We start from the raw sequence: 26115 nt of genomic DNA, 5'->3' as shown, positions 1-26115 counted from the left end.
ATTGTGGCGAGAAAGACCACTATTGGAGGCAGTGTCCCAAGCGGAAGACCGAGAAGGGTGAAGATTCCTCAGCAGCAATCATGAAGACTCCAGCTTTTGTGCACCTGGAGGTGATGGACACCAATGTTTCATTTTCTTCAGGCAAGGAGGAGATTGGAGGATTCTCCGCAACGGATACTCGGGAGTGGATTCTAGACAGTGGTGTTTCCAGGCACATGACTCCTTCCTGTTCAGATTTACAGGATCTCTGCAGGTATTCTGGTCACATTCTTACTGGGGATACATCCACTATCCCAGTTCACAGTGAGGGCAGGTTGGAGATAGTTCCCGATGGCAGAGGTGGGAAGCATTCCTCCCAGGTGTTGTATTTTCCGTCACTTGGTTTTCATCTGTTGTCAGTGCATCAAGTTTGCAAGACTGGCATACGGGTGGAGTTTGATGAGCATTTTGTTGCTCTTCGGGACAAAGGAACAAGCCAGGTGGTTTGGGAAGGCAGAGTGGAGAATGGAGTTTACAAACTTTCAGCACTCTCTCCCAGGTCCTCAGGTTTGTGATAAGTGGCAGTCTAGTAATGGCGACTTAAGTGTGGATACGCTGCAGGTGCAGGCTTTCCAGGACCAGATGGTGGATAGCTTGCCAGTTGATGGTAGCAGTTGGCAAGAACTTTCTAGTACTGATGTTGGTGGTTCTTGTGTTCGTCAATCAGAGGAAACTGAACAGGTAACTTATGCTCTAATGTCTCGTAGTATTCGGGACAAAGAAACTCCTGTAGGATGAGGATGTTCTTTCCACGGGGACCTCTCGGAAAGCCAAGCAGGTGGCAGTTGATTACTTGCAGAAGGAGGTGCATTCTCCAGGCTTTGTGGTTCCGGATTCAGAGGGGGTGGTTGACAGGTTTCAGAAGGCCTTGCGTGGTCTTCAGCAGGTTTCCAGGACTTGGCTTTGCACCGTAACAGGTGTTGATCCTTGTGAGCAGTGTGATGCCTCTTTGACTCGGAAGCAGAATGGTTCATTGATTTGGTTGTTGGACACCAGATTGGACGGGAGCTTCCTGATGAGGCAGTTGAGCTCATGGTTGCAGATGACTCTTTGGGAGGCGGGATTGCGTATCTTGTGGTTTCTGCGGCATGCGAAGGATCATGGACTCTTTTACACAGGAGGGGGATTGATTGATGGAGTCCTACTCCACGGTTGGAGTGACTCAGTTTGGGGAGGAGATCCAAACTCGAGGGATCTACTTCAAGCCCAGGAGCAGTTTTATGGAGCAGTAAGAGGCAGTCATCTTTTGCCTTGTCGTCGAGACAGAGGTAGAGTACCGGGCTGCTTGTGATGCTGCTTGTGAGGTGGTGAGGTTGCAGAGGTTGCATTGCAGGATTGGGCTTCCACTGGAGGAACCCATGGTCATCCAGAGGCACTTTGTTCGTGAACAGATCGTTGCTGATGACATCTTGCTAGAGTTCTGTTCGATGGAGGACAGTACGGTGGACCTCTTCATCACGAAGTCGCTATCTCAGAATTTCTCAAGCAGCACCCCAGCTCCCTATGGTTGGTTTCACAGCCAGGAGCTGAGAGGGGGTGTTAGAAGTCATCTCCCGTCTATACATATACACTTTTCTCATTTTTCCCCACTCTCCGTATTTTTCCCCCATTTTCCCCTATTTTTTGTGGCTTGGGTGGCAACCTTGTGGTGGAAGGACCTCTGAAGCTGGCCAACTGCATTTGTACATGCTGGTGCTGGCTGATTGTGTTGCTTCAAGTCCACGACCTCCCACATGAGCTGGCCGACACCCCTGCAACAACTGGCCGACTGGTTTTTGGCTAGTCGTGGAGGTTTAGTGCCAGTTGGCTGCCTCTGAAACAGGCCGACTGCACTTTGGGGGCCATATAAAATGCACCCCCCCCCCCCCCCCCCGGCAGTCCCTTGTCACATTTGTATCACTTCGGGATCTTCTTTGTGTATATAGAGCAGAGTTACACGCCTCTATCTCTCTCTCTCTCTCTTGTGCTGCTGTTTTCTGCATTGCGTTTGCTCTCGTGTTCTCAGATCTGGTCATCATCTCCGCTGCGTATCTGACAGATACATAGTTTCAAGAATATCCCATGCATGCTGTGAAGTCTTGAATGACCGGACGTGTGGAACAATTGATCTCTTGATAGATAGAGAGATCCAAGCCATGGCTTGGGCATTACAACGAATTGCTCAAGACCTTTGGCTACATAGGTGGCCAGAGAGTCGTCGTCTTGTTTGATAGCAACAGCACGGAGGATGTGGTCACGGAACAGGCCACTCGACATGCCCGTTTCGTCCTGACTTCGGTGGACAAGCAAGTTGAAGGTTTCAGCACATGCATGATGACGAGCGTCAAGTTTGAAGCTCTAGGTGCTAAATTAGTCATTCGCGTGATTTTATGGTTGCCCCTCTTGTAGAGCAGTTATAATCTTGGGCATTCAGTGGTTTCACAAGTTCCTTCCTGATGTCAAGTGGGACAAGCACATTTTCCGCTCATAAGCCACTTGTAGGTCAAACGAGCAATCAGAAAAGGCGCACATTGTGCGATGATTTACATCCAAACTGCCCAGACGGGGCCAATACTTCCGAGAAGTATTTGGCTCTCCATGAAAAGTTCTAGAAGATTTTTCTTCGGGACAATCTCCCTCCCCAGCTCCCCCCGTCCAGACTAGAGGACCACAAGATCAACCTCCTCCTAGGCTCAGAATCCCCGAGCAAGTTTCCATATCACCTTTCCAAGGCAATGGAATCGGAGTTGGACCACCAACTCCAAGAATTATTGCAATCTGGCTTCATCCGTCCCAGTGTGTCACCATTTGCAACACCGATCATGTTTGTCAAGAGAAGGATGGGTCTTCTCGATTGTGTGTCGATTATCGTGCACTCAATAAGCTGACTATCAAGAGTAGATTCCCAATGCCTCAAATAGACTATATTCTCGAGAGACTGAATGGGACTAAGGTGTTCTCAAAACTCGATTTGAAGAGTGGGTACCACCAGGTGAGGATTGTTGAGGGGGACATCCCCAAGACAGCCTTCCGTACGGAACAGGTCCACATAAATTTGTGGTCATGCCTTTTGGCTTGACGAACGCCCGAACCACATTCAACCGCATGATGATGCGAGTATTCTGGGAATTGATTGGAAAGTGTGTGTTTATATTTCTGGACAACATACTAGTTTTTTCAACTACTATTGAGCAGCATGACATTGATGTGGAGAAAGTCTTGAAGTTGCTGGAAAGCATACATCAATGAGAAGAAGATTTATTCGAGGTTCATTACCTTGGATTTATAATTAGTGCTGAAGACATTTGATGTAATATGCAGAAGCTTCGGAAAAGGATCGGTACTTCAAAACTCAGAAATCAGCACTCTTTTCACGACGGAATTAACGCACAAACTGAAAGATGATGTGCAGAAAAATAGAGAGAGAAAGGGGAGATGGAGAGGACACAGTATTGGGTCCCAATTACCCTCTGTAGGGCCCCCACCACGGATGGTGTATTTGCTTTATTAGAATGATGTAAATCTGAAAACAAATACAAAGTACTTGACCTTTTCTTGGCTGGAAAACCTGCCCTTGACCTTCAGTCCTTCACCCCTTTGCTTTAGCAATGTTCTTGGCTGTCCTGGCCCTTGTTTGCTTGGAGCGCTTGGTGAATTATGAGATGAGATCATGGATTATGGGCTGGGGTATTTATACTCTTCATAACATCCAGTCGGCTGGCTTCAGGGAGCTCCACGACTGAGTTTTATTAATAAAGTGTTTTCACACTATAAATACCTTCTGTCCAGCCTGTGCATGTATTCACACTGCTGTCCAGCCTGCGCAGCCTTCTGGGGCAGCATCCTGGCTGCTGGGCACCATGCGCATGGGTGTGGGACTGCCCCCCACACCTGGCCGACTGGCTGGGTAGGGTTTCTAACCCTGTCGGCTGCCTGTCCAACAGCCCTAGGGCTGGCCGACAGCCCTTCCAGCCCATGCCTTGGCTGGTGGGCACAATGTGGGCCCTCCTGGCCCCTTGGGGGTGCTTCTACACCTCCCCCATGCCCACACTACAAATGCAAGTGCAAGTTCTTCTCACTGGGGTAGCCCTATGGGCTGGCCCCATCTCTACATGCAAACCTACATGCCTACAGAGGCCTGGCATCCAGTTGCAAACCAGATACACAGCACATCTGACATCATTCCAGAGGGAGACTCACAGCGCGGACTGGCACTGCTTCATGTGCAGGACAATGCACACCTGACCTTGGACTCATGTGCAGGACGATGCACACCTGACCTCGAACGACTGAGATGGATCCCTGGCTGACTCGTCCCGGACTGGGCTCACATGGGACCAGTTCACCATCCCAGGTCCTGCACCTTCTGTACAGAAATGTCTACGTGGCATCCAAGTGCGGGATGCACGTGACATCCCCTTCTGCTTAACTTGACGGAAGCTGCATAGCCTCCAAATAATCCGTCAATAATGCCGGATAGTCTTCGAAAAATTCTTTGCTGAGCCATACCGCTTCATGAGTTCCTCGGTCCTGAAACTTCGTGAGGAACTGTCGTAGTCTTCGGCCTGAGCCATGCTTGAAACGGTGCAGAAGGATCTATTCTGGAACCATTACTTCTGCTTCATCAATGATGTCTGGTTCCGCTTCGTCTTTGACCTCTGAAGGGTATGGCTTTAACCAACTGACATGAAATACATCGTGCATAGTCCAACTCGGAGGTAGCTTTAACTGCATAGACACCTCATTAATCTTTTTCCGGATGGGGAATGGTCCGAAGCTCCTGAAAGACAACTTTGGGCATCGCTTGCCCACCTGCTTCAATCTTTGCTTCATAATCCGAAGATATACCCAATCTCCTTCCGAAAACTTCATGTCCCTTCGGTCTTTATTGGCCTGTCGAGTGTAGGCCTCTTGCGCTTTAGCCAATCTGTCTTTAACGGACTCTAGGATCTCCTGGTAAGACTCCGTCACTCTGTTCGCCTCCGGTACTGAAGACGAAGTCCTGGTTAACAACGACTGGAAGGGCCTTCCAAACGCTGCCTCATATGGAGTCCTGCCAATAGCTGAAGAAAAAGAGTCATTCAAAACAGCTTGAACTAAAGGCAAAAACGATTCCCACTTACCTTGCTGATCGTGGACATAACACTTCAGCACATCAAAGGCCAACTGGTTGTATATCTCTGTCTGGCCATCTGTCTGTGTGTGGGTGGAATGCACTAGAAAAATTCAACTTAGTACCAAAATTATCAAACAATGCCCTCCAAAAATGACTGGTAAACTTGGCATCTCCGTCTGACACTATGGTCCTAGGAATCCCACCAATCGGGTACCAATGCCGAATGAATAGCTGGGCAACATCCTCGGCGGTCACATTGGCCCTGCAAGGAATAAGCATAACAAATTTGCTGAACCTATCAACAATCGTTAAACACTGTGTATTACACTTACTCGGACTGGGAGGCAGATTTGTGACAAAGTCCATTGAAATGTCTTGGAAAGGACCCTCAGGAATTGGCAAAGGCTGTAACAACCCTATCTTCTTTCCACGAGGAGCTTTCACCTTTTGACAAATGTCACAGCGTTGTACATATGTAAACACATCACGCCTCATCTTTGGCCAATAGTATTGCCGTTCTAATTTCTCCAGAGTCGAATTCATGCCCCTATGACCACCTGTAATGGCGTCATGGGCATCATGGAGAAGAGCTGCCCGGAATGATTTCATGACACACAGTCGGCCTTTGTAGAAAAGCCAACCATCGCATATCAGAAAATGGCATGGTCCTGTGGCATCCAGTGCCTGTTCCCACTGCGTACCGAATTCCTCGGAATCCGCGTACGTGTGCTTCATGTCTTCTAGTCCTGTACCAACAAGGTCAAGTCTAGTGGTCTGAATCGCAGATACTTGTCCCTTCCTGCTCAAAGCATCGGCCACTGGATTGGCCTTTCCTGGAAGGTACTCAATCATACCACCGAACTGCTGGAATATCTGACTCCAGCGGTGTTGTCGATCACTCCACTGTGCACTTGGCATCGTCTGAATCCAGCGCAATGCCTGATGGTCAGTGCGAACTTCGAAGTCACGGCCATACAAGAAATGTTTCCAATGTTTCAAGGCCTGTATAACTGCTAGGAGTTCACGATCATAGACTGAGTAGTTCTTTTCGGCGGGCAGTAACTTACGAGACATGTAAGCTACCGGATGACCATTCTGTTGCAATACACCTCCAATTGCGATGTTACTCGCATCGGTGATCACCTGAAATGGTTCGTCCCACGAGGCAAGGGCTAAACAAGGCGCTTCTGACAAAGCCACCTTGAGGTTCTGGAATGCCTCCAACGCTCGTGGAGTCATTCGAATCTTTTGCCTCCTTGTTTTCACTCCCTTGTGGGTGGAATATGCCTGGCATATTCCCACAAATGATCTAATGTCATAAGCGGTCTGAGGTACTTCCCAGTTAACAATCTCAGCCACTTTAGCCCGATCAAGTCGAATGCCTTCAGCACTGATTATATATCCCAAGTAATGTACCTGGAACAGATAAAATTCTGACTTCTTTTCATTGACATAGAGCTCGTTGCTTTCCAGCAACTTCAGGACTTTCTCCACATCAATGTCATGCTGCTCAACTGTAGCTGAAAATATGAGTATGTCGTCCAGAAATATGAACACACACACTCCAATCAACTCCCGGAAAATACGCATCATCATGCGGTTAAATGTAGCTGGGGCGTTCGTCAAACCAAATGGCATGACCACAAATTCATAGTGGGCCCGTTCTGTACGGAAAGCTGTCTTGGGGAGTCCCCCTCAACAATCCGAACCTGGTGGTACCCACTCTTTAAATCCAATTTAGAGAACACCTTAGCTCCATTCAGCCTCTCGAGAATATAGTCAATTCGAGGCATCGGGAATCTGCTCTTGATAGTCAGCTTGTTGAGTGCACGATAATCGACACACAATCGAGAAGACCCATCTTTCTTCTTGACAAATAAGATCGGTGCTGCAAATGGCGACACGCTGGGGCGGATGAAGCCAGCTTGCAACAATTGTTGGAGTTGGCGGTCCAATTCCGATTCCATTGCCTTAGAAAGGCGATACGGAAACTTGCTCGGGGGTTCCGAGCCTGGGAGGAGGTCAATCTTGTGATCCTCCGGTCTGGACGGGGGAAGCTGGGGAGGGAGACTGTCCCGAAGAAAAATCTTCTGGAACTTTTCATGGAGAACCGAGTACTTCTCGGAAGCACTGGCCACCGTCTGGGCTGTCTGGATGTAAATCATCGCACACTGTGCGCCTTTCCTGACTGCTCGCTTAGCCTGCAAAGTGGCTTATGAGCGGAAAGTTTGGAATACCTGGCTCACATTTAATGGTCACCGGGGTGTTTGACACATTCCGATCGATTTGGAACGTGTGCTTGTCCCACTTGACATCAGGAAGAAACTTGTGAAACCACTGGATACCCAAAATTATGTCTGCTCCTACAAGAGGGGCAACCATAAAGTCACGCACAAACTCTATGCCCTGAATTACTAACTTAGCACCTAGAGCTTCATACTTGACGCTCGTTGTCATACCTGTGCTTAAACCCTCAACTTGTTTGTCCACCGGAGTTAGCTCGAAACGGGCACGCCTAGCGGCCTCTTCCGTGATCACATCCTCCGTGCTGCCGCTGTCAAACAAGACAACGACTCTCTGGCCACCTATGTAGCCAAAGGACTTGAGCAATTCGTTGCGCTCATACTCCTGGTCATGGGCGCCCTTCTGCTTATCTTCGAGCTCCCGGCTAATAATTGCTCCAACTGAAGCACCGGGGGTTGAAGAACTAGGGGTAGCCGCTGGGGTCTGTGTGGGAGCTGTGCTCACCACGGAAGCTGTGGAGGCGGCGGCGGCCTTTGGAGGTTTCTTCGGACAATCCCGAGAAGTATGTCCTTTTGTGTGACAAAAGTAACATCTACCCTCCTTCCTGTACTGAGCAAGCTCCTCAGCACTTAACTTGCCACCTGTCTTGAATGCCTCCGCTTTCTGGTCTGGAGTAAGCTTAGATGCATTGTTCGAGTTCTTGGAGCCAGAGGCTCCCGGGCTCTGTCCTGGGGAAGAGCCCGTCTGGTTCTGGCTTTTGCCCCCCGAGGCGTTAGCCTTAGGAGAAGCCGGCTGGGAAGTCTTGGGCTTGCCACCATTGTGTTTCATTTCTGCACTCTGCGCAAGCGAGAGTGCGTCCTCAAAGGTGGTTGGCCTAAACATACGCACCTCCCATTGGATTTGCGTGTCCAGGCCATACAAAAACTGCCCTTTCTTGTCCGTATCAGATAAGCCTAATTGCAGACACAAGGTCGAAATTTTATTGGCAAACTGAAGGACTGGTTGCGCGTTCTGACGCGCACCCCTGAACTCGTCTTCGAGTCGCTCAAGGTAGTGGGGCGGTAAAAACCGCTGCTTAAGGTCACGGACGAACTCGTCCCACACATAAGCTGCCATACCTGATCTGGTGTGGGCATGAGCCCACTGAGTCCACCAAGGGATGGCCTCACCTTCCAAGTACCAACTAGCTAAGATCACTTTGTCAATATCTGATTTCCTAACTGCGGCAAAGTAAGCTTCAAATTGATGTAACCATGAATACAGAGTAGTGGGATCGAGTTTACCATTATACTTACTGAAATTCATTTTCTCGGGAAAATGATTCGAGGGCGCCGCCGGTGTCAATCTGGCGTCCAAAGCTCTGAGGTAACGCTCGTGTTCCACTCGTCGCATGGCGTCGTCTTCGCGTTGTCGAATCTCCAATGCACGCATCTGCATCTCAAGCAAGGAGCTTGGCTGCGGCTGTGACCCTGCGAGAGGGTCCCTGTGACGAGGATCTGGTATCTGGGATACGGAAGGAGAGGGAGGAGGAGATGGAAAACGCGACGCTGGAGAGCGAGAACGCTCCTCCAAAGCCAAAATCCGTGCCTTCTGTTCATCCAACTTGGTTGTCTGGTCTGCGATTGCTCGCATCATCTGCTGGAGCATGTCTTGTACACTCAAGCCGGGTGCCCTCGTTGGGCTGCCTCGTGCACTCTGGTCCCATGGTTCTGGTTCTCTCTCGTCGCCAAAGTTCGCCATAGCGGGAAAATGCAATTCCTTTCCGGAACGCAATCTGACCATCCACTATCTGTGTGGGAGACTTCCGGAGGCTTCCGGAGGCTAAAAACCAACCGTCCTTCGAGGGACAGGAGTCACTCTGAAAGGGGTAGTCCACCGGCGTCTAAAAACCATCCACACGAGCGAAAAAATTTTCTGGTTTTCTTTGCTGAATCTTTGTCCTTGAAGTGAGCTCTGATACCACTGTAATATGCGGAAGCTTCGGAAAAGGATCGGTACTTCAAAACTCAGAAATCAGCACTCTTTTCGCGACGGAATTAACGCACAAACTGAAAGACGATGTGCAGAAAAATAGAGAGAGAAAGGGGAGATGGAGAGGACAGAGTATTGGGTCCCAATTACCCTCTGTAGGGCCCCCACCACGGATGGTGTATTTGCTTTATTAGAATGATGTAAATCTGAAAACAAATACAAAGTACTTGCACGTGACATTTGACTTGATCCAGCCAAGGTGACCGAGATTGTCAATTGGGAAGTACCACAAGATCCTTTGTGGGTATATGCCAGGCATACTCCACCCACATAGACAAGTTTTATGACCTCTCTACGGACCTCACCGATCTGCTAAAGGGTGTCAAGACTAAAAAGCAGCGGATTCAAATGACTCCACGAGCGTTGGAGGCATTCAAGAACCTCAAGGTGGCTTTGTCAGAAGCGCCTTGTCTAGCGCTTGCCTCGTGGGACGAGCCGTTCCAAGTGATCACCGATGCGAGTAACATCGCAATTGGAGGTGTATTACAATAGAATGGCCATCCAGTAGCCTACATGTCTCGTAAAAGTTACTCACGCAGAAAAGAATTACTCAATCTACGATCGAGAACTCCTCATAGTTATTCAGGCCTTGAAACATTGGAAACATTTCCTTTATGGCCGTGACTTTGAGGTTCGCACTGACCATCAGGCATTACGTTGGATTCGGACAATGCCAAGTGCACAATGGAGTAACCGACAGCACCACTGGAGCCAGATATTCCAGCAATTTGGTGGTATGATTAAGTACCTTCGAGGAAAAACCAATCCAATAGCCGATGCTTTGAACCGGAAGAGACTAGTAACTTTGATTCGGACCACTAGACTCGACCTTGTTGGTACGGGACTAGACAACATGAAGCACACGTACGCGGATTCTAAGGAATTCGGTACACAGTGGGAATAGGCATTGGATGCCATAGGACCATGCCACCTTTTGATACACGAGGTTGGCTTTTCTACAAAGGCCGATTGTGTATCATGAAGTCGTTCAGGGCAACTCTTCTCCATGACGCCCATGATACCATTACTAGTGGTCATTGGGGCATGAATTTGACTTTGGAGAAGTTAGAACGGCAATATTATTGGCCAAAGATGAGGCGAGATGTGTTTGCACATGTGCAACAATGTGACATTTGTCAAAAGGTGAAAGCTTCTCGTGGGAAGAAGATAGGGTTGTTATAGCCCTTACCACTTCCTGAGGGACCTTTCCAAGATATATCGATGGATTTTGTCACGAATCTGCCTCCCAGTCCGGGTAAGCGTGATACTCAGTACTTGACCATAGTTGATAGATTTAGCAAATTTGTTATGCTTATTCCATGATGCAGGGCCAATGTGATTGTTGAGGATGTTGTCCATTTGTTCATTCGGCATTGGTACCGGATTGGCGGGGTCCCTAGGACCATAGTGTCCGACTGAGATGCCAAGTTTACTAGTCATTTTCGGAGGGCATTGTTTGATAACTTTGGTACTAAATTGAATTTTTCTAGTGCATTTCACCCACAGACTGATGGCCAGATAGAAATTTACAACCAGTTGGCCATTGATGTGCTAAAGTCTTAAGTCCACAACCAGCAAGGTAAGTGGGAATCATATTTGCCTTTAGTTCAAGCTGTTTTGAATGATTCCTTTTCTTCAGCTATTGGTAGGACTCCATCTGAAGCAGCGTTGGAAGACCATTCCAATCGCCATTGACCAGAACCTCGTCTTTAGTAGCTAAAGCGAACAGATTGACGGAGTCTTACCAGGAGATTTTGGAGTCAGTAAAAGACAAGTTGGCTAAAGCACAAGAGGCCTACACTCGACAAGCCAACAAAGATTGAAGGGATATGAAGTTTTCGGAAGGTGATTGGGTTTATCAAGCAAAGGTTGAAACAGGTGGGCAAGCGATGCCCAAAGTTGTCATTCAGGAGCTTCGGACCTTTTCCCATCCAGAGAAAGATTAACGAGGTTTCAATGAAGTTGAAGCTACCTCCGAGCTGGACTATGCACGATGTGTTTCATGTTAGTTGGTTAAAACCATATGCAGGTCCGATCCCTTCAGAAGTGAAAGACGAAGCAGAACCAGATATCATTGATGAAGCTGAAGTGATGGTTCTAGAACAAATCCTTTTGCACCGCTTCAAGCATGGCTCGGGCTAAAGACAAAGACAGTTCCTCACAACGTTTCAAGACCGAGGGACCCACGAAGCGGTATGGCTTGACACAAAGTTCTTCGACGACTATCCGGCTTTGTTGACGAACTATTTGGAGGCTATGCAGCTTTCTTCAAGTTAAGCAGCAGAAGGGGATGTCACATGCATCCCGCACTTGGATGCCACGTGGACATATCTGAACAAGAAGCTGCAGGACTTGGGGTGGAAAACTGGTCCCGTGTGAGTCCAGTCCGGGACGAGTCAGCCAGGGTTCCACTCCATGCGTTCGAGGTCAGGTGTGCATTGTCTTGCACATGCGTCCAAGGTCAAGTGTGCATTGTCCTACACACGCAGCCTGGAAATGTGCAGGCAGATTGTTATAACAAGCAGGCTAACATGCAAAATGGAAAATTACAGTAAAATAACTATCCATCCTCGAGCAGAAACAATGACGATAATGAAAGGTTGTTTGTTATGCAGCATGTTGTTAATGCCATGTCTGAAAATGTTGAAGCACCACATAAAGATGATGTATGGTACGTATATTCAGGTGCTTCAATCCGTGCTGTGAGTCTCCCTGTGGAATGATGTCAGTTGCTCTATGTGGTCTGTCTGCAGCCAGATGCCAGACATTTGTGTAGAGCGTGTAGGTTTTGCATGTAGAAATGGGGCTACCCCATGGCTTAGGTGTGCATTCATAGAGTGGGCATGGGGGAGGTCTAGAACCACCCCCAAGGGGTCAGGAGGGCCCCAACTGTGCCCACCAGCCATGTTGGGGGTTGGAAGGGGCGGTCGGCCAGCCCTAGGGGCCAGGGCCTTGGGACAGCCAGCTGACTGGGCACCCAAGCCTAGTTTGGCTGCCGGTGTCCGTGCGCAGGGCTGCCCAGCAGCCCAGCATAAAAGCGCAATGTGGACAGGACAGGCTGGTGTGAAAACACTTGAATTTATTAGCATTAAATGCTATTGGACCTAGTCGTGGGAAAAAAACTGCTGGCTGCCTATGTTTAGTTGGCCGACTGGAGGTGAAAGAGGGTATAAATACCCAGCCCATCTCAGCGTTTCAATCATCTGACTCTTTACAAGGTGCTGAAGCTACTCAAAGGGCCCAGACAAGCCAAGGAGAAGCTAACGCAAGGGGTGAAGGCTGAAGGTCAAGGGCAGAGGTTTACCTCAGTCAAGAAGGTCCAGGTTCAATCTTTTATTTTCTGATTTGCATCATTCTAATAGAAGCAAACACACCATTCGTGGTGGGGGCCCTACAAAGGGTATTCACGACCCAATACTGTGTCCTCTTCTCCCTCTCTCTCTCTCTCTCTCTCTCTCTCTATTTTCTGCACATCTATTTTCAGTTTTGTGCATTATTCTCGTCGTGAACGATTGCTGATTTCTGAGCATTGAAGTTACCGATCTACCCCAAAGCTTCCGCACGTTACATGAGAGTCGAAGACTTCAAGGAGCCAAAAAGACCGTACCCACACACGAGAAAGAATTGATGGCCATCATTCGCGCTTTAAAGATTTGGAGCGCTATCTTATGGGTGTTGAGTTTGTTATCAAGACAGATCATCAAAGTCTTAGGTATTTTATGTCTCAACCTAAGATATCCGAAAAGCATATAAGATGGGCTAGTTATTTGGCCCAATTTCATTTTCAGATTATGCCTACCCATGGGAAAGACAACAAAGTAGCAGATGCTCTATCTCGAAGACCCACGCAGTTTCTATGTGTTACCATATGGATTTCACTTTGATGAAGGATCCTTATGCTACCAAAGAGGATTTCAAAGATGTTTTGGAACAGATTGCAGAATAGAACTTTGGTGATTTTTTATGTCATCAAGTAGGGTTTTCTTATCATGCAAACCCAAGTTATGTGTGACACAAGGAATTGAGGCCGAGGTAATGGAAGAGTGCCATGCTCCTTTCTACATGGGGCATAGAAACACCTTGACTACACTTCAAGCTTTGGAGAGCTACTTCTATTGGCCTACTATGAAAAAGGATATTGAACTTTATGATTCGAGAATGTTTAGTTTGTCATCAAAAGGTCAAGTTTGATCGACAAACACCAACAAGACTATTGCACCCATTGAATGATCTATGGGAGAATATGCTATGGATTTTATCTTTGGATTGCCAAAGTCAGGGAACAATGGTATACGGACCTTTCAGAATATTCTTATCATGCAAACCCAGGTTATGTGTGACACAAGGAATTGAGGCCAAGGTAATGGAAGAGTGCCATGCTCCTTTCTACATGGGGCATAGAAACACCTTGACTACACTTCAAGATTTGGAGAGCTACTTCTATTGGCCTACTATGAAAAAGGATATTGAACTTTATGATTCGAGAATGTTTAGTTTGTCGGGACAAGTTTGATCGACAAACACCAGCAGGATTATTGCACCCATTGAATGATCTATGGGAGAATATTGCTATGGATTTTATCTTTGGATTGCCAAAGTCAAGGGGCGATGGTATACGGGTCTTTCAGAATACCAAGAAGATCAACCATGTATGTCATCGGTTGGTGGACCTTTCAAATCATTGGAGGATATATAAATTTATAATGCCTTCCATGAAAGTTTATGGAAACCATGTACAAGAGGAGCCGGTATTGAAGGATCCACCAGGGGTGGAAGAACCAGAATAGATTGACTTTCATTCTGTGAGAAAAAGACAGTGGTCAAAAAGTTCCTCTTGGAATTCGAGAGTTATTTGCTATTGGACACGAAATAGATGCCAAAGGAGTACTCCTATGACTATCCAGATATACTTCGAGCTTATGAGCATTGAGAAAGTGGTTGGTCCAAATGTATTTGAAGTACAGATATGGACATCTTGCACTCAAGATAGATTCAAGAGTGAGGGATTATACCTCTAGCCCTCTTCATTGTATTGAACTAAAATTGATCATTATTCTGCTTATAATGGTTACTTGGACATGCTTTAGTTGGGTGGCAACGATGCCGAATAGCCCAAGAAGCAAGATTTGTATATGGGAGGCAACGATGCCAGATGATCCATTGGACGGCAACAATGCCAGAAATCTTGGATTTCGCAGAGTTGAGCGGTCATTGCGACCAGATGGCCCAGATGACTATATTGGATTTCGCAGTTGGGCGGTCATTGCGACCAGATGGCCCAGATGATTGTATTGGATTTCACAGTCGAGCGGTCATTGCGACCGGATGGCCCATATGACTGTATTGGATCTCATTGTCGAGCAGTCAATTCGACTAGATGGCCCAGATGACTATGGAAGAACTCTCGGGTGGCCCTAGTGACCAAATGGCCTTGAGGATAGTCTGAGCGGTCCTAGTGGCCAGATGGCTCAACACGGTTTCGATGAAACCAGACAAGACAATCCATGAACAGGAGGATCATTACTTGTGCATTGCATACTGATGTATGTTTGAATTTCTTTGACTTTGTGTGTTGTTTTTGATGCGTGGACAATGCTTGGATTTATGGCATGTGATAGTCCACTAGGCTCCAGACTACCTGGCCAATACCTGGAATACCCAGTAGACACGAATGATGCATACTTGTTTGTTGACTAGCTTGTGTCTAGTTTTTGCAAGAGGTAAGTGTATTTATTTTTTCTAACACATATAAGAGGCCATGAAGTACCATCAAGAACAAAGCTATTGGTCAAAGAAAAGACATTGAGATGTTGCCAGATGAGCAGATAACACCATAGATATGGGGAAAGACCAGATGCAGAAGCTCACCAAATGGGTCCGCAGTTGAGGACAACTACGATGTAAAAGGGAGGGAATGTAACTATTTGGTCCTCCTAGCTCTATTTCACATGATGAAACCCAAGCCCGGACACCAGAAAGGTGGAAGAAGACATGGGGACAGGGTTCATAAGGTTTAATTAAGAAAAAGCACCATTCTTGGTCAAAAAGTTAGAAAAAGCAAAAAGTCAAACAAGGTTGACCACGAGCCAAGGGCACCATTGGAAACAAGAGACTAAGAGCGGACTAAAAAGCTAAAAGGCACTTTCTCAAAAAGCAACTCCAGGGCCAAAAAGCAAGGCCTTGAAGTTAGAAAAGAAAAGTTTAAGAACCAATTTGACAAAAGTGAGTAATATTTTATTATAAAGTGGAAAGCAAAGGGAAAAAGGCAAAAGCAAAAGCTTGGTTAAGCTTTTGGCAAAAAGCAGAGCCCTCTTCAAGTATAAAAAGGCTTGAACCTCTCTTGTAGCATCATGAAGGAGATCGTGGAGTGTATGTGTGGGCATCATTATGATCATGGAGAGCTTCTTCTTCGCCATCAAGACCTTCTCCAACTTGCTTTTCAAATGTACGGTTAGCCCTAGACTTGTATAGGCATATACATGGGCGATACAGACATATGTACGGATTTGTACGGACAGAATTGTACGAGCATGTACGAACAAAAATTTCAGAAACCCTAAAACCACTCCAAAAACCCTAAAAACTGCTTTTCGGAGGTTTTTATCGCCCGAAAACCATTCAAACAGGTTTAATATCAGTTTTCTTACGAGAAAGAGCTTTTCCCTAGTTTTCTTCATGGACAAGGCTATAGGAGTTGTGGAGATTACTCATGGGATGAGCAAGTGTTTCTTGGACTTGGACATGGAGAACTTGGACATGGAACATGAAGCTTGGACATAAAAATGGAACTTGGACATATAGCTTGGGCATGAAGCTTGGACATGAACATGGAACTTGGACTTGGATTTGGATCCAGACTTGGATTTGGATCTAAATTTGGACTTGGACTTGGATCCAGACTTGGATTTGGATCTGAACTTGGACTTGGACTTGGATCTAGACTTGGACTTGGATTTGGACTTGGACTTGGACTTGGATTTCGATTTGGATATTAGATTTGGTACTAGCACGGTGAGAGATACTTGTGGGTCATCCCTATGGTGTGCTCGGCATCAGAGATCTTGTGCCTTGACATCGACATCGACTTGGATATCCTACATCGGCATATCTGTTTGTTTTGTATTCATTGATTGTATTGATCCTGGCCAACGTGCCTGTGGATTGTTCTTGAGGAGCGGATCCTGTTCCTCGCTCAATGTGGTATACTATGCAAGATCGCTATTCCCTTCTCTCTCTCCCCTCTCTCTCTATATCATTATCTCTTGGACACATGGTTGAGTCTATCACTGCATGCCTCGTTGGGCTTGGGAATCGGTAAAGATGAGTAATTCTTTTCTGCGGGCAGTAACTTACGAGACATGTAAGCTACTGGATGGCCATTCTGTTGTAATACACCTCCAATTGCGATGTTACTCGCATCGGTGATCACCTGGAATGGCTCATCCCACGAGGCAAGCACTAGGCAAGGCGCTTCTAACAAAGCAACCTTGAGGTTCTTGAATGCCTCGAACGCTTGTGGAGTATTCGAATCCGTTGCTTTCTAGTCTTGACACCTTTTAGCAAATCGGTGAGGTTTGTCGAGAGGTCAGAAAACTTATCTATGTGGGTGGAGTATGCTTGGCATATACCCACAAAGGATCGGATGTCAAAAGCAATCCGTGGTACTTTCCAATTGACATCTCGACCAACTTGGCCAGATCAAGTCGGATCCTCTGCACTAATAATGTATCCAAGGTAGTGAACCTCGAACAAATAAAATTCTAACTTCTTCTCATTGACGTAAAGCTCGTTACTTTCCAGCAACTTTAGGACTTTCTTCACATCAATGTCATGCTACTCAATGGTAGCTTTAAAAACTAGTATGTCATCTAGAAAAATGAACACTCTTTCTTATTAAGTCCTTGAACACACGCATCATCATGCGGTTGAATGTGGCTGGGACGTTCGTCAAGCCAAAAGGCATGACAACAAACTCATAGTGGGCCCGTTCCGTACGGAAGGTTGTCTTGGGGATATCCCCCTCAACAATCCTCACCTAGTGGTACCTACTTCTCAAGTCGAGTTTCGAGAACACCTTGGCCCCAGTCAGCCTCTCGAGAATGTAATCTATTCGAGGCATCGGGAACTTACTCTTGATAGTCAGCTTATTGAGTGCACCATAATCGACACACAATCAAGAAGACCCAGGATCGGAGCTGCAAATGGCGACACACTGGGACGTATGAAGCCAAATTGCAATAGTTCTTGGAGTTGATGGCCTAACTCCGATTCCATTCCCTTGGAAAGGAAGTATGGAAACTTGCTCGGGGGATCCGAGCTTGGGAGGAGGTCTATTTTGTGGTCCTTCGGTCAGGACGGAGGGAGCTGGGGAGGGAGATTGTCCCAAAGAAAAATCTTCTGGAACTTGTCATGGAGAACCCGGTACTTCTCTGAAGCCCCGGCCACCGTTTGGGTAGTCTGGATGTAAATCATCGCACACTGTGCGCCTTTCCTGATTTCCCTTTTAGTTTGTAAATGGCTTATGAGAGGAAAGTTTGGGATTCCTAACTCACACTTAATGGTCACTAGGACTTTAGACACATTCTGATTAATCACGAAAGTGTGCTTGTTCCACTTGATATCTGGCTGGAACTTGTGAAACCATTGAATGCCCAAAATTATGTCTGCTTCTACAAGAGGGGCAACCATAAAATCACGCACAAACTCTACGTCGTGAATGACTAACTCAGCACTCTAAGTTTCAAACTTGATGCTTGTCGTCATGCCTGTGCTAAATCCCTCAACTTTCTTGTCTATCGAAGTCAAGACGAAACGAGCTCACCGAGTGGCCTGTTCCATGACCACATCCTCCATGCTGCTGCTATCAAACAAGACGACAACTCTCTGGCCACCTATGTAGCCAAAGCTCTTGAGCAATTCGTTGTGCTCATACTCCTGGTCAAGGGTGCCCTTCTGCTTATCTTCGAGCTCCCAGCTAACGATTGCACCAACTGAAGCACCAGGGTCCGAAGAACTAGGGACTGCCGCTGGGATTAAGGGAAATACAAGAGTATAAATTCATTACAGAGACACGTCCTTTTTTATGGGAGAGACCCCCTTTACAAAGGTAAAGCATATGCTGCCACCCCATATTGCAAATACGATGCGAAGTGCCCCTAATGGTTCACTTTGCCAACACATCACTACTTTACATAATATCCTTCTAAGAGGATGTTCGCACACAAGACTTATACACAATAGCGGTTGTTCACACACATTGGAACCGCTTTATCTAAAGCCTAAATACAATGCTAGTTTACACAACCACCTAGCACTTGTTTACTCCCACATTAATCACAATTAATATTTAACAAACATCTTAGCCGAGCGGCAGCTTGGCCCCTTCTTCTAAGCTTTTGTATTGGAGCACCCCTCCTCTCCCTTGCCGGCAACATGATCGTGGCTTGGGATTATTCAGCCTCGAACATGTGGAAGATTGGGCATCATAGACCGATGGAGAGCAAAGCCTTGCTGGGCAAGTTTATTGTCAGAGGCCTGCTACTAGATGGTGAGTCCTAGAAGGCCTTTATGATGGGCCCGGACCACAATCCCGAGGCTTGAGCACTGCCTTCGAGGATAGATTTGTTGCCAGTTTGATGAGAGCTTCAAGCCACCTCAAGCCAACCCTCCAACAACTCCCCCGGCCTCGGACGAGGAGAGACTCCACTAACCATTTATCTCGAACCGCATCTTCACGATGCCCAGTGGTCACCCTCTCTAGGTGCGCGTTCACCCATGGTCTGGGCCCAGCCAAGTCTCTTGGCGAGTGGACTATCTTCAGGCAACTACATAGAGATTAGAGGCATAAAGCAGATAGTCCTTGTCATCGATTCAGCCATCCCCACCGACTAGCGGACCCCCCTCCAGGATCCCTCCCCCCCTCAGTGGCGGGGAGATTTCACACATCACGACATTCCCTTGGCGGTCCTAGGCTCAAGCAGGGGTTCAACTCTCATTTCCTCAATCGGATGTCATAAACGTCTGACCCTTTCCCCAACAAGGGCTCACTTCAGAGGGTCCAGATCATTGGCTTCCATGAGCACCGCTGGCACGTCGACCCACCCTCGTTGCAGGTAGCTCACAAGTCATCGAGACTCTAGCTCTGGGAGGGACCCTTGATGCAAATTCCTCCTTGCAAATCTTCTCCTCTCCCTAATGCCTTTTCTTCATGTCTTCAAAGGTCTCCATCAATGTGAGGTTCTTGTTGTGCAAATGCTTGAGAGAAGCCATTTCCTACCTAGTTTAGAACTACACTAAAACTCATGCAAATCCTACCCTACATGCAACCTAACCTACATGCACAAATAGGCTAAAAACAAAAACCCTAATTTGGTTTTTCCACTTTTCACACTGAATCTAGGGTTGAACGCATGCAAAATGGAGAAACCCTAATTTTGGCGCCTGCAAACCCTAAAACGCAAACCTTAATTTTAGAAGCTCTAATCCAACCTGCACAAAATGCTTGCCCTAGGTTGACCTAAGCTTTGATACCAATGTGACTGGGCATTGCGGAAGCGTGTCTGTGATTATAGCTAAGCAAAAGAGATTAACGTCAATCCCATATTAAGTAAACACACAAAATGTCATGTGCAAGACATGTGCAGGGCTGATCCCATAGCTGATTCCTGAAGGACCAACAGATAAAGAACATGAATAGATCCAAATCAGGAGCTTGTGTTGCTTGTATGGGCAGGGAAAACCTTGTGGAGAGAACCATGGGCTGTCGGCCAGCACATGAAGTGGACCCATCTTTTGTCGGCTATGGCATGTGGACATTTATTTGTCCAGGACTTGGCCAACAGCAAGTCGGCTAGTCCATAGGTGTTTTCCAAGGCCTATATAAGGCATCTTTGCTCATTGTTGTGACTCATTCAGTCTAACAAGGACTGGGTCTTAGATTAGCAATAGATTAGGTGTTTTACCACCTTTTGAGAGGCAGCCATGGGCTAGCCAAGGTGTGTCTTTTTGTACTATAGAATATACTAAATACTAAGCTATCTCTCTCTCTCTCTCTTCTCTATCTTCTGTATGCGTTTTGCATTAAGCATGTTCCAGGATGGTGTTTAGGGTTGAAAGAAGACTCCCAGAGCTTCCGCATGTGACACAAAAGACAAGGTAGACTAATCTACTGAATATTCCAAAACATGAATATGTACAATAATATTCGATCTCGATCTAGATCCGGCTCGTGCATGCTAATCTACGTGCATACAAAAGCTTGTTGATTCCACAGCTTGATCGTGCTCTCCAAATGCTTGCCTTTGTGCCTCGAGCTGCCAACACCTGAAAGATGCCTAAGAAATCAATAAGATATCTGTCTTTCCATGCCCTTTGACCTCCTTTATATAGGAAGAGGATGGAAAGTTGTGTTCATGTCGGTTTTGCCTTTTTGACCTACATAATAATGTCCAGAAAGTCATATTTGGCCTCCAAATTGTTCCCAAAAGGTGTTCCATCCATGGGTCTATTTTCCGGACACTTCCAAAAAATTGTAGGGCCTTAAAATCAGGTCTAGATCTGTCGATATAATTGTAACCCTCTCTATCCTTTGCTACTATCAAAACTCTACAAAAAGCATGTGCAAGATATGTCAGGTGAGATACCCTCAATTCAACACCCACATGTGGCAATAATATTTTCAATAAGAAGAACTTACACAAAATTAGAACCTGTGGTGTAAATGACTAGGATTTTTTGCATGCAAAGCTGAAGTGGAAATTGCATAATACTAGAGATGGAAATATATTGAATTCCATGTGGCTTCCTGCACCTTAGAAATGTGCTCAATGTGGGCCTACTTAAAGCCCACAATAAATATTGGAGAATACCTTCAATGGTGCACTTGACACGGCTAGGTTTTCTTTTTACATTGATTCACCCTGTGTATGTATTATATGGGTAGCAGCTAGCCCATGTTTGTGCAGACCTCCTTTGAATAACGGGTGGGGCTGTTGGAGTCTAGAAGGTTGTTTGCCACATGCCCTCTTTCCTAGGGTTGCAAGACACACATGCGTCTCCAAATGGACCTAGAATCTGTGCCAAGTCCTTTGGTTGATTTCTTGGCCCTTTATTACCTAGAGTTGGTGGTGTGGTCATTTGGTGCAACCTTGTATCTTTTTTACATACAGCCTCCGTCTCAGTAGCTCCTGTTGAGCCATCCAATTGTTTGAGTGGGGAGGGGCTTTGAGAATCATCTATGGGGAGGTTGTGGTAATAATGAAAGAGTTTAGGGAACTCACTAAGCATAGACACTGTATGCTCAACCATTATAGGATGTGGTCACTAAGCATAAACACCGTATGCTCAACCATTTAAGGATGTGTTCACTAAGCTTATCAGAATATGATCCATTCAGAATGATGAGTCAATATAGAGTGCTCTTTATGCATAAGGGCTCTACCTTATGCATGGATAGAGGGCTCTATGCCCTATGAGCTCTATGCATTCTTAGAGCGTTATGCATGCATAGAGTGCTTTCTATGCATGCATAGAGCTCTCTTTTAAAAGTCTCTATGTAAGTCAATATTAGGAAATTTAGGAAAAATCTCATATTTTGGGAATCAATTACTCCTTATAGTTTTGGACATATCTTAAACATACCAACTCCAAATTTTTCGGAGATCATAGATTTAGATTCTACTCTTCAATATCTTTACTTGAGGGGGTTTTGACAAACTTTTGGACAAGTTCACCATGATCCCATTTTGCAAATGGGAATGGGACTTTTCCCAAATTATCTAATATGGTGTTATGTGCTTGCATAGGGCATTTTATGAACTCTATGGATGCATAGAGTGCTCTTCAAAAAAAGCTCTATGTGCTTGCAGACCCAACCATCAAGCCTTTTTCTGTCAATATTGCACCCTGATCAAGTAAACAATCACACCTACATAGAGCAACAATGTGATGTGCACACAAAAACTTGAAGCCCACCTTTTATGCTTATGTCCCGATCCACCTGTGCATTGGCCATTCCGACCGACTTCAGACAAATTACGCTTGAGAGGAGAACCACCCACCAGCAGCTTCTCCATCTGCATTTAACCAAGAGAAAAACTACGCTGCAATTCGAACAAAAAGGGGGTGAAATTTGATGAGAACATAGAGAAGGCATGCATGCATCTTCCATGGTCTCAGAAATCTCCCCCTCTCTGCTTATTATCTCATTTGCAGCACCTACGCGTGTGCCTCCTCCGTCCATTCATATTTTGCAAGCACTCTATTTATCGCCTACGTGTGCTTCTGCTTTGCATCCCAGTGCTGAAGGATGGCAACCATGTTTTATAAGACGATGAGGTCATACGAGGGTAACTTACAAAATTTAATGCTCTCCAACTCTCTCTAAAAAGAGAGAAAAAACTGTTTTAAAAAAAGCCCTTTACTTGGATACCAAATGTAAGGTAAATTTGTTTTAAAAAAATCCAAAGCCCTTTACTTAGATACCACATGTAAGGCTCTTGATCAAGTGCTTGTGTTAACAAAGATGATTAATGCAACTCCCCCACAACCCAAAGTTGCATTAGAACATGTGTTTGCAAGCAAATGTGACTGAGGATTGGAAAGCTCAAACACACCACACTCACTAGCACAAGACTACCCAAGTGGAGTGCACTTACCTTTCTCATGTCGTGGGAAACTTGGATGCTCACCCGTCATCTTGGAGAAGAGGCAACCGCATTAACACCAGGACCCACCTCCCATTGTCACCCCGCGAGAGTTGTCTATGTAGAACTTGGGAGCCTCAAGAGAGAAGAGACCATGCTAGCCTCTCAAGACACCAATCCTCTCTCATACTCTCTCACACATCCACTCATATGCACGCCAAGGAAGGGCACAAAGGCAAGTGGATCACACACACACTCACACACAAGCAATAGCATGCACACAAAGAGGCAAGCGGGCAAGAGAACTTGGGCACAAGGAAGCAAGAGCACACTCTCATTCAACACTCAAGGTAATTCTCCTTTCTCATTAGAGAAATTAACTTATATACAAGAGAGAGATAAGCTTAGACGTCCACACCTAATAACTAGTTGGGCGCCAAACTTATTGGTTAACCGTACATAGGCCAATCTAAGCACACATTATGGGGATGCCAGCTCTTTTACTTGGCTTAGTCATCCCTTGAGTACATTATTAAGAACTTTCATTACAAAAAGATAGTGCTATGTCTTATGAAAAGGACAAGGCTAACAAGAGTGGTTAGCACACCCCCCTTTCTAATGATAATCGTAACTTTGCATCACCCCTTCCTAATGATGATCACATCCTTGCATCACCCCCTTCCTAATGATGATCACATCCTTGCATCACCCCCTTCCTAATGATGATCACATCCTCGCATCACCAACCTAGAGGTCTCCTAAAGATGCCTCTTATCTCACTGAAAACGGGATAGCCACATCGACTTTATGATATTAAAGTCTATTCTATGTCAAAGGCATATCTTCAAAAGTCACAAAGAGGTGCCTATGAAAAAGAGAACTATAAGAAAACACAATTGTGAAAGGAGGATATTCACAATACAAAGCATTGGATTGTAGAAAGAAATGGAGAGTAAATAATATTACTACTTTTTGTAAAATTTAATTACAAAAACTAATGGTTGGCAGTGTTAAAATGCAAGCAAAGTGATGAGCTATGGTGGATCAAATGCAAGAATCAATATCATTAACAAAGAGATTAGACGATGATTAAGACGAGATTAGTGAGCAATTAACTGATAGCTTAATGTAGGCATGGATACTCAAAAACTAGCAAATTCTCTTTAGGCCAATGCCTCAATTTATAGAGTTTACATCTACAAGATGCCAAGCATCTAATCCCACTAATTTCTCCTTGATTCACTCCACCTCTTTTACTTGATTCTCTCCACCTCTTCACTTTTCCCAGAATATCTCTACATATCCTAAATCTTCTCATGCTACCCTTTATTCTCTCCCAGTAGATACCTCTCACCTTTTCACTACTTCTCACTCATTTACAGATTCTCTTTTATAGCCTCTTGCTAAGGGCTCGTTCCCGCACACACCCATCCACTTGTATATTTCAACAGGCAGCTCACGTGTGTGCTTCAAGTAAGGAGCTTTGATGGCATCTAAACAGATCATCTAAATGGAAGATGTCCTAGTTATAAGAGCGCTTGAACACAATGAACTCGATGTGATCAATAAAAGCTACTAAACTTAGTCAATATGTATAGCCCAGGGTATAGGTCGGCCATGTCAACCAACCCACGACGTCTAAAATGACCAACTGACCATATCATCGGTGTAGGACCATATTAGATTATGACGCGGTCCTAAATAGATTGTGCCTAGCTCCCATGGCTATTTGAGACTGTCTAGAGCCTCAAATGGGCCTCTCGTAACGTGAGTGTATCCTCGGTTTGCTCACAAATATGGTCACATAGCCCGCACAAGCATGTATCCTACTTGGTAGAGTGTCAAGTCTACATAAGCCATATCCTAACCATCTGGCCACATTTGGCTCTACCACTATCTAAATTAAGATCTGATGGGTGTTCAAATGCCATAGTGGCTACTCCTCATATAGGGGGCCTTACAAAATAGAGCACATATGTTACCCACTGTTAAACCACTCCATAGATTAACATGGTTTCACTTGTCTGACCTACCGTAAGGCGCTTTGCCATCTTACCTACTCGAATGGGTATTTACCTATTGTAAGATGGCATTGAAACATATAAGCGGCCTTACCTTGTGGTTAATGTCAAATAGAGAAAGTCTATGGACTTCGTGTATATATACTTGCTTAAGAGTAGTTATGGAGGTTGCCCAGCCTAGTGTGAAAACTAGTCACTTATATATAAATCATTTTTTGCAATAAGTAATGCATGCTTGCAATAGAATACTTGTGAGCTCTCCTCTTCCCTCTCCTTGCTTGCATGTATACTATTGAATCTTACATATTTGCTAGATTAGATTAGTTGTAGGATTTATGCTTACTTAGCTTCCCCTTTTATCCCTCCCCCCCTTCTTGCTTGGATTAGCTTGCATTGGTTATAGGTTTTCTGCTTACATTATCGTTCCCTTCATCCCTCACCTTTTGTGAACTATTGCAAAGGACCATCTCTTGTTACCTCCATTTAGGCATAGAGAGCTCTCCTTTCGCCCCATTAGCAAAGGAGCATTCCAATGCGACAATGAAGTGAAAACACAAAAGCGGACAAGCTAGCAAACCCACATAGGGAAGTTGCATGCATTGCTCTAAGGTAAGACCCAACAACACATGCTACATAACAAGACTAAGGTAAGCTCTTAACTTGAAGATATAAACCTAGGTCTTAGCTCCATTTATCTTTTCATTCCAAGCTATTGGGAGCACCCAATACTGCATTCTAAAAAACATACGGTTTTGGAGTCATTCGATGTGTCTAGTTGTTGATTTAGATTTAGATTTGAAATTTATTTACATTAGGGCATTCCAATAGCATCACTTGGAAAGGAAAAACCCTGATTTCATTAATGATTTTTATATGATTTTGGAGCCCAAGAGACGTAGATTTCATAGCATTAAGCCAAGAAATAGGTTAGCAATTATGTGTGTGATTAAGAGTGAAATTCACTGGAAACATAGGCATTAAGCTCCATTAAGGTGGATTAGAGTTGGATAGTCAATTGTGTTCATGCATTTCATATTTTTTC

At 45.5% G+C, this 26115-nt stretch overlaps 1 protein-coding gene across 1 annotated transcript in view; it reads right to left on the bottom strand.

The window, feature by feature from the left end:
• The window catches only part of LOC147637642 (pentatricopeptide repeat-containing protein At3g16610-like), a 73088-nt gene extending 50324 nt beyond the window's left edge, over nt 1-22764 (bottom strand). The window contains exon 1 of the mRNA XM_086799467.1: nt 22382-22764. Within this exon, the coding sequence (XP_086655593.1) occupies nt 22382-22488 (107 nt within the window). The 5' untranslated portion in view covers nt 22489-22764. The remainder of the gene's footprint in view (nt 1-22381) is intronic.
• Nucleotides 22765-26115: the final 3351 nt, after the last annotated feature.

Source organism: Cibotium barometz, chromosome 6 (genome assembly GCF_041138505.1).
Source record: "Cibotium barometz isolate CiBa-2024 chromosome 6, ASM4113850v1, whole genome shotgun sequence".
In the NCBI taxonomy this organism is placed as follows: domain Eukaryota; kingdom Viridiplantae; phylum Streptophyta; class Polypodiopsida; order Cyatheales; family Cibotiaceae; genus Cibotium; species Cibotium barometz.
The sequence above is the reverse complement of the archived record's forward strand: the minus strand, read 5'-3'. Positions and strand labels throughout refer to the sequence as shown.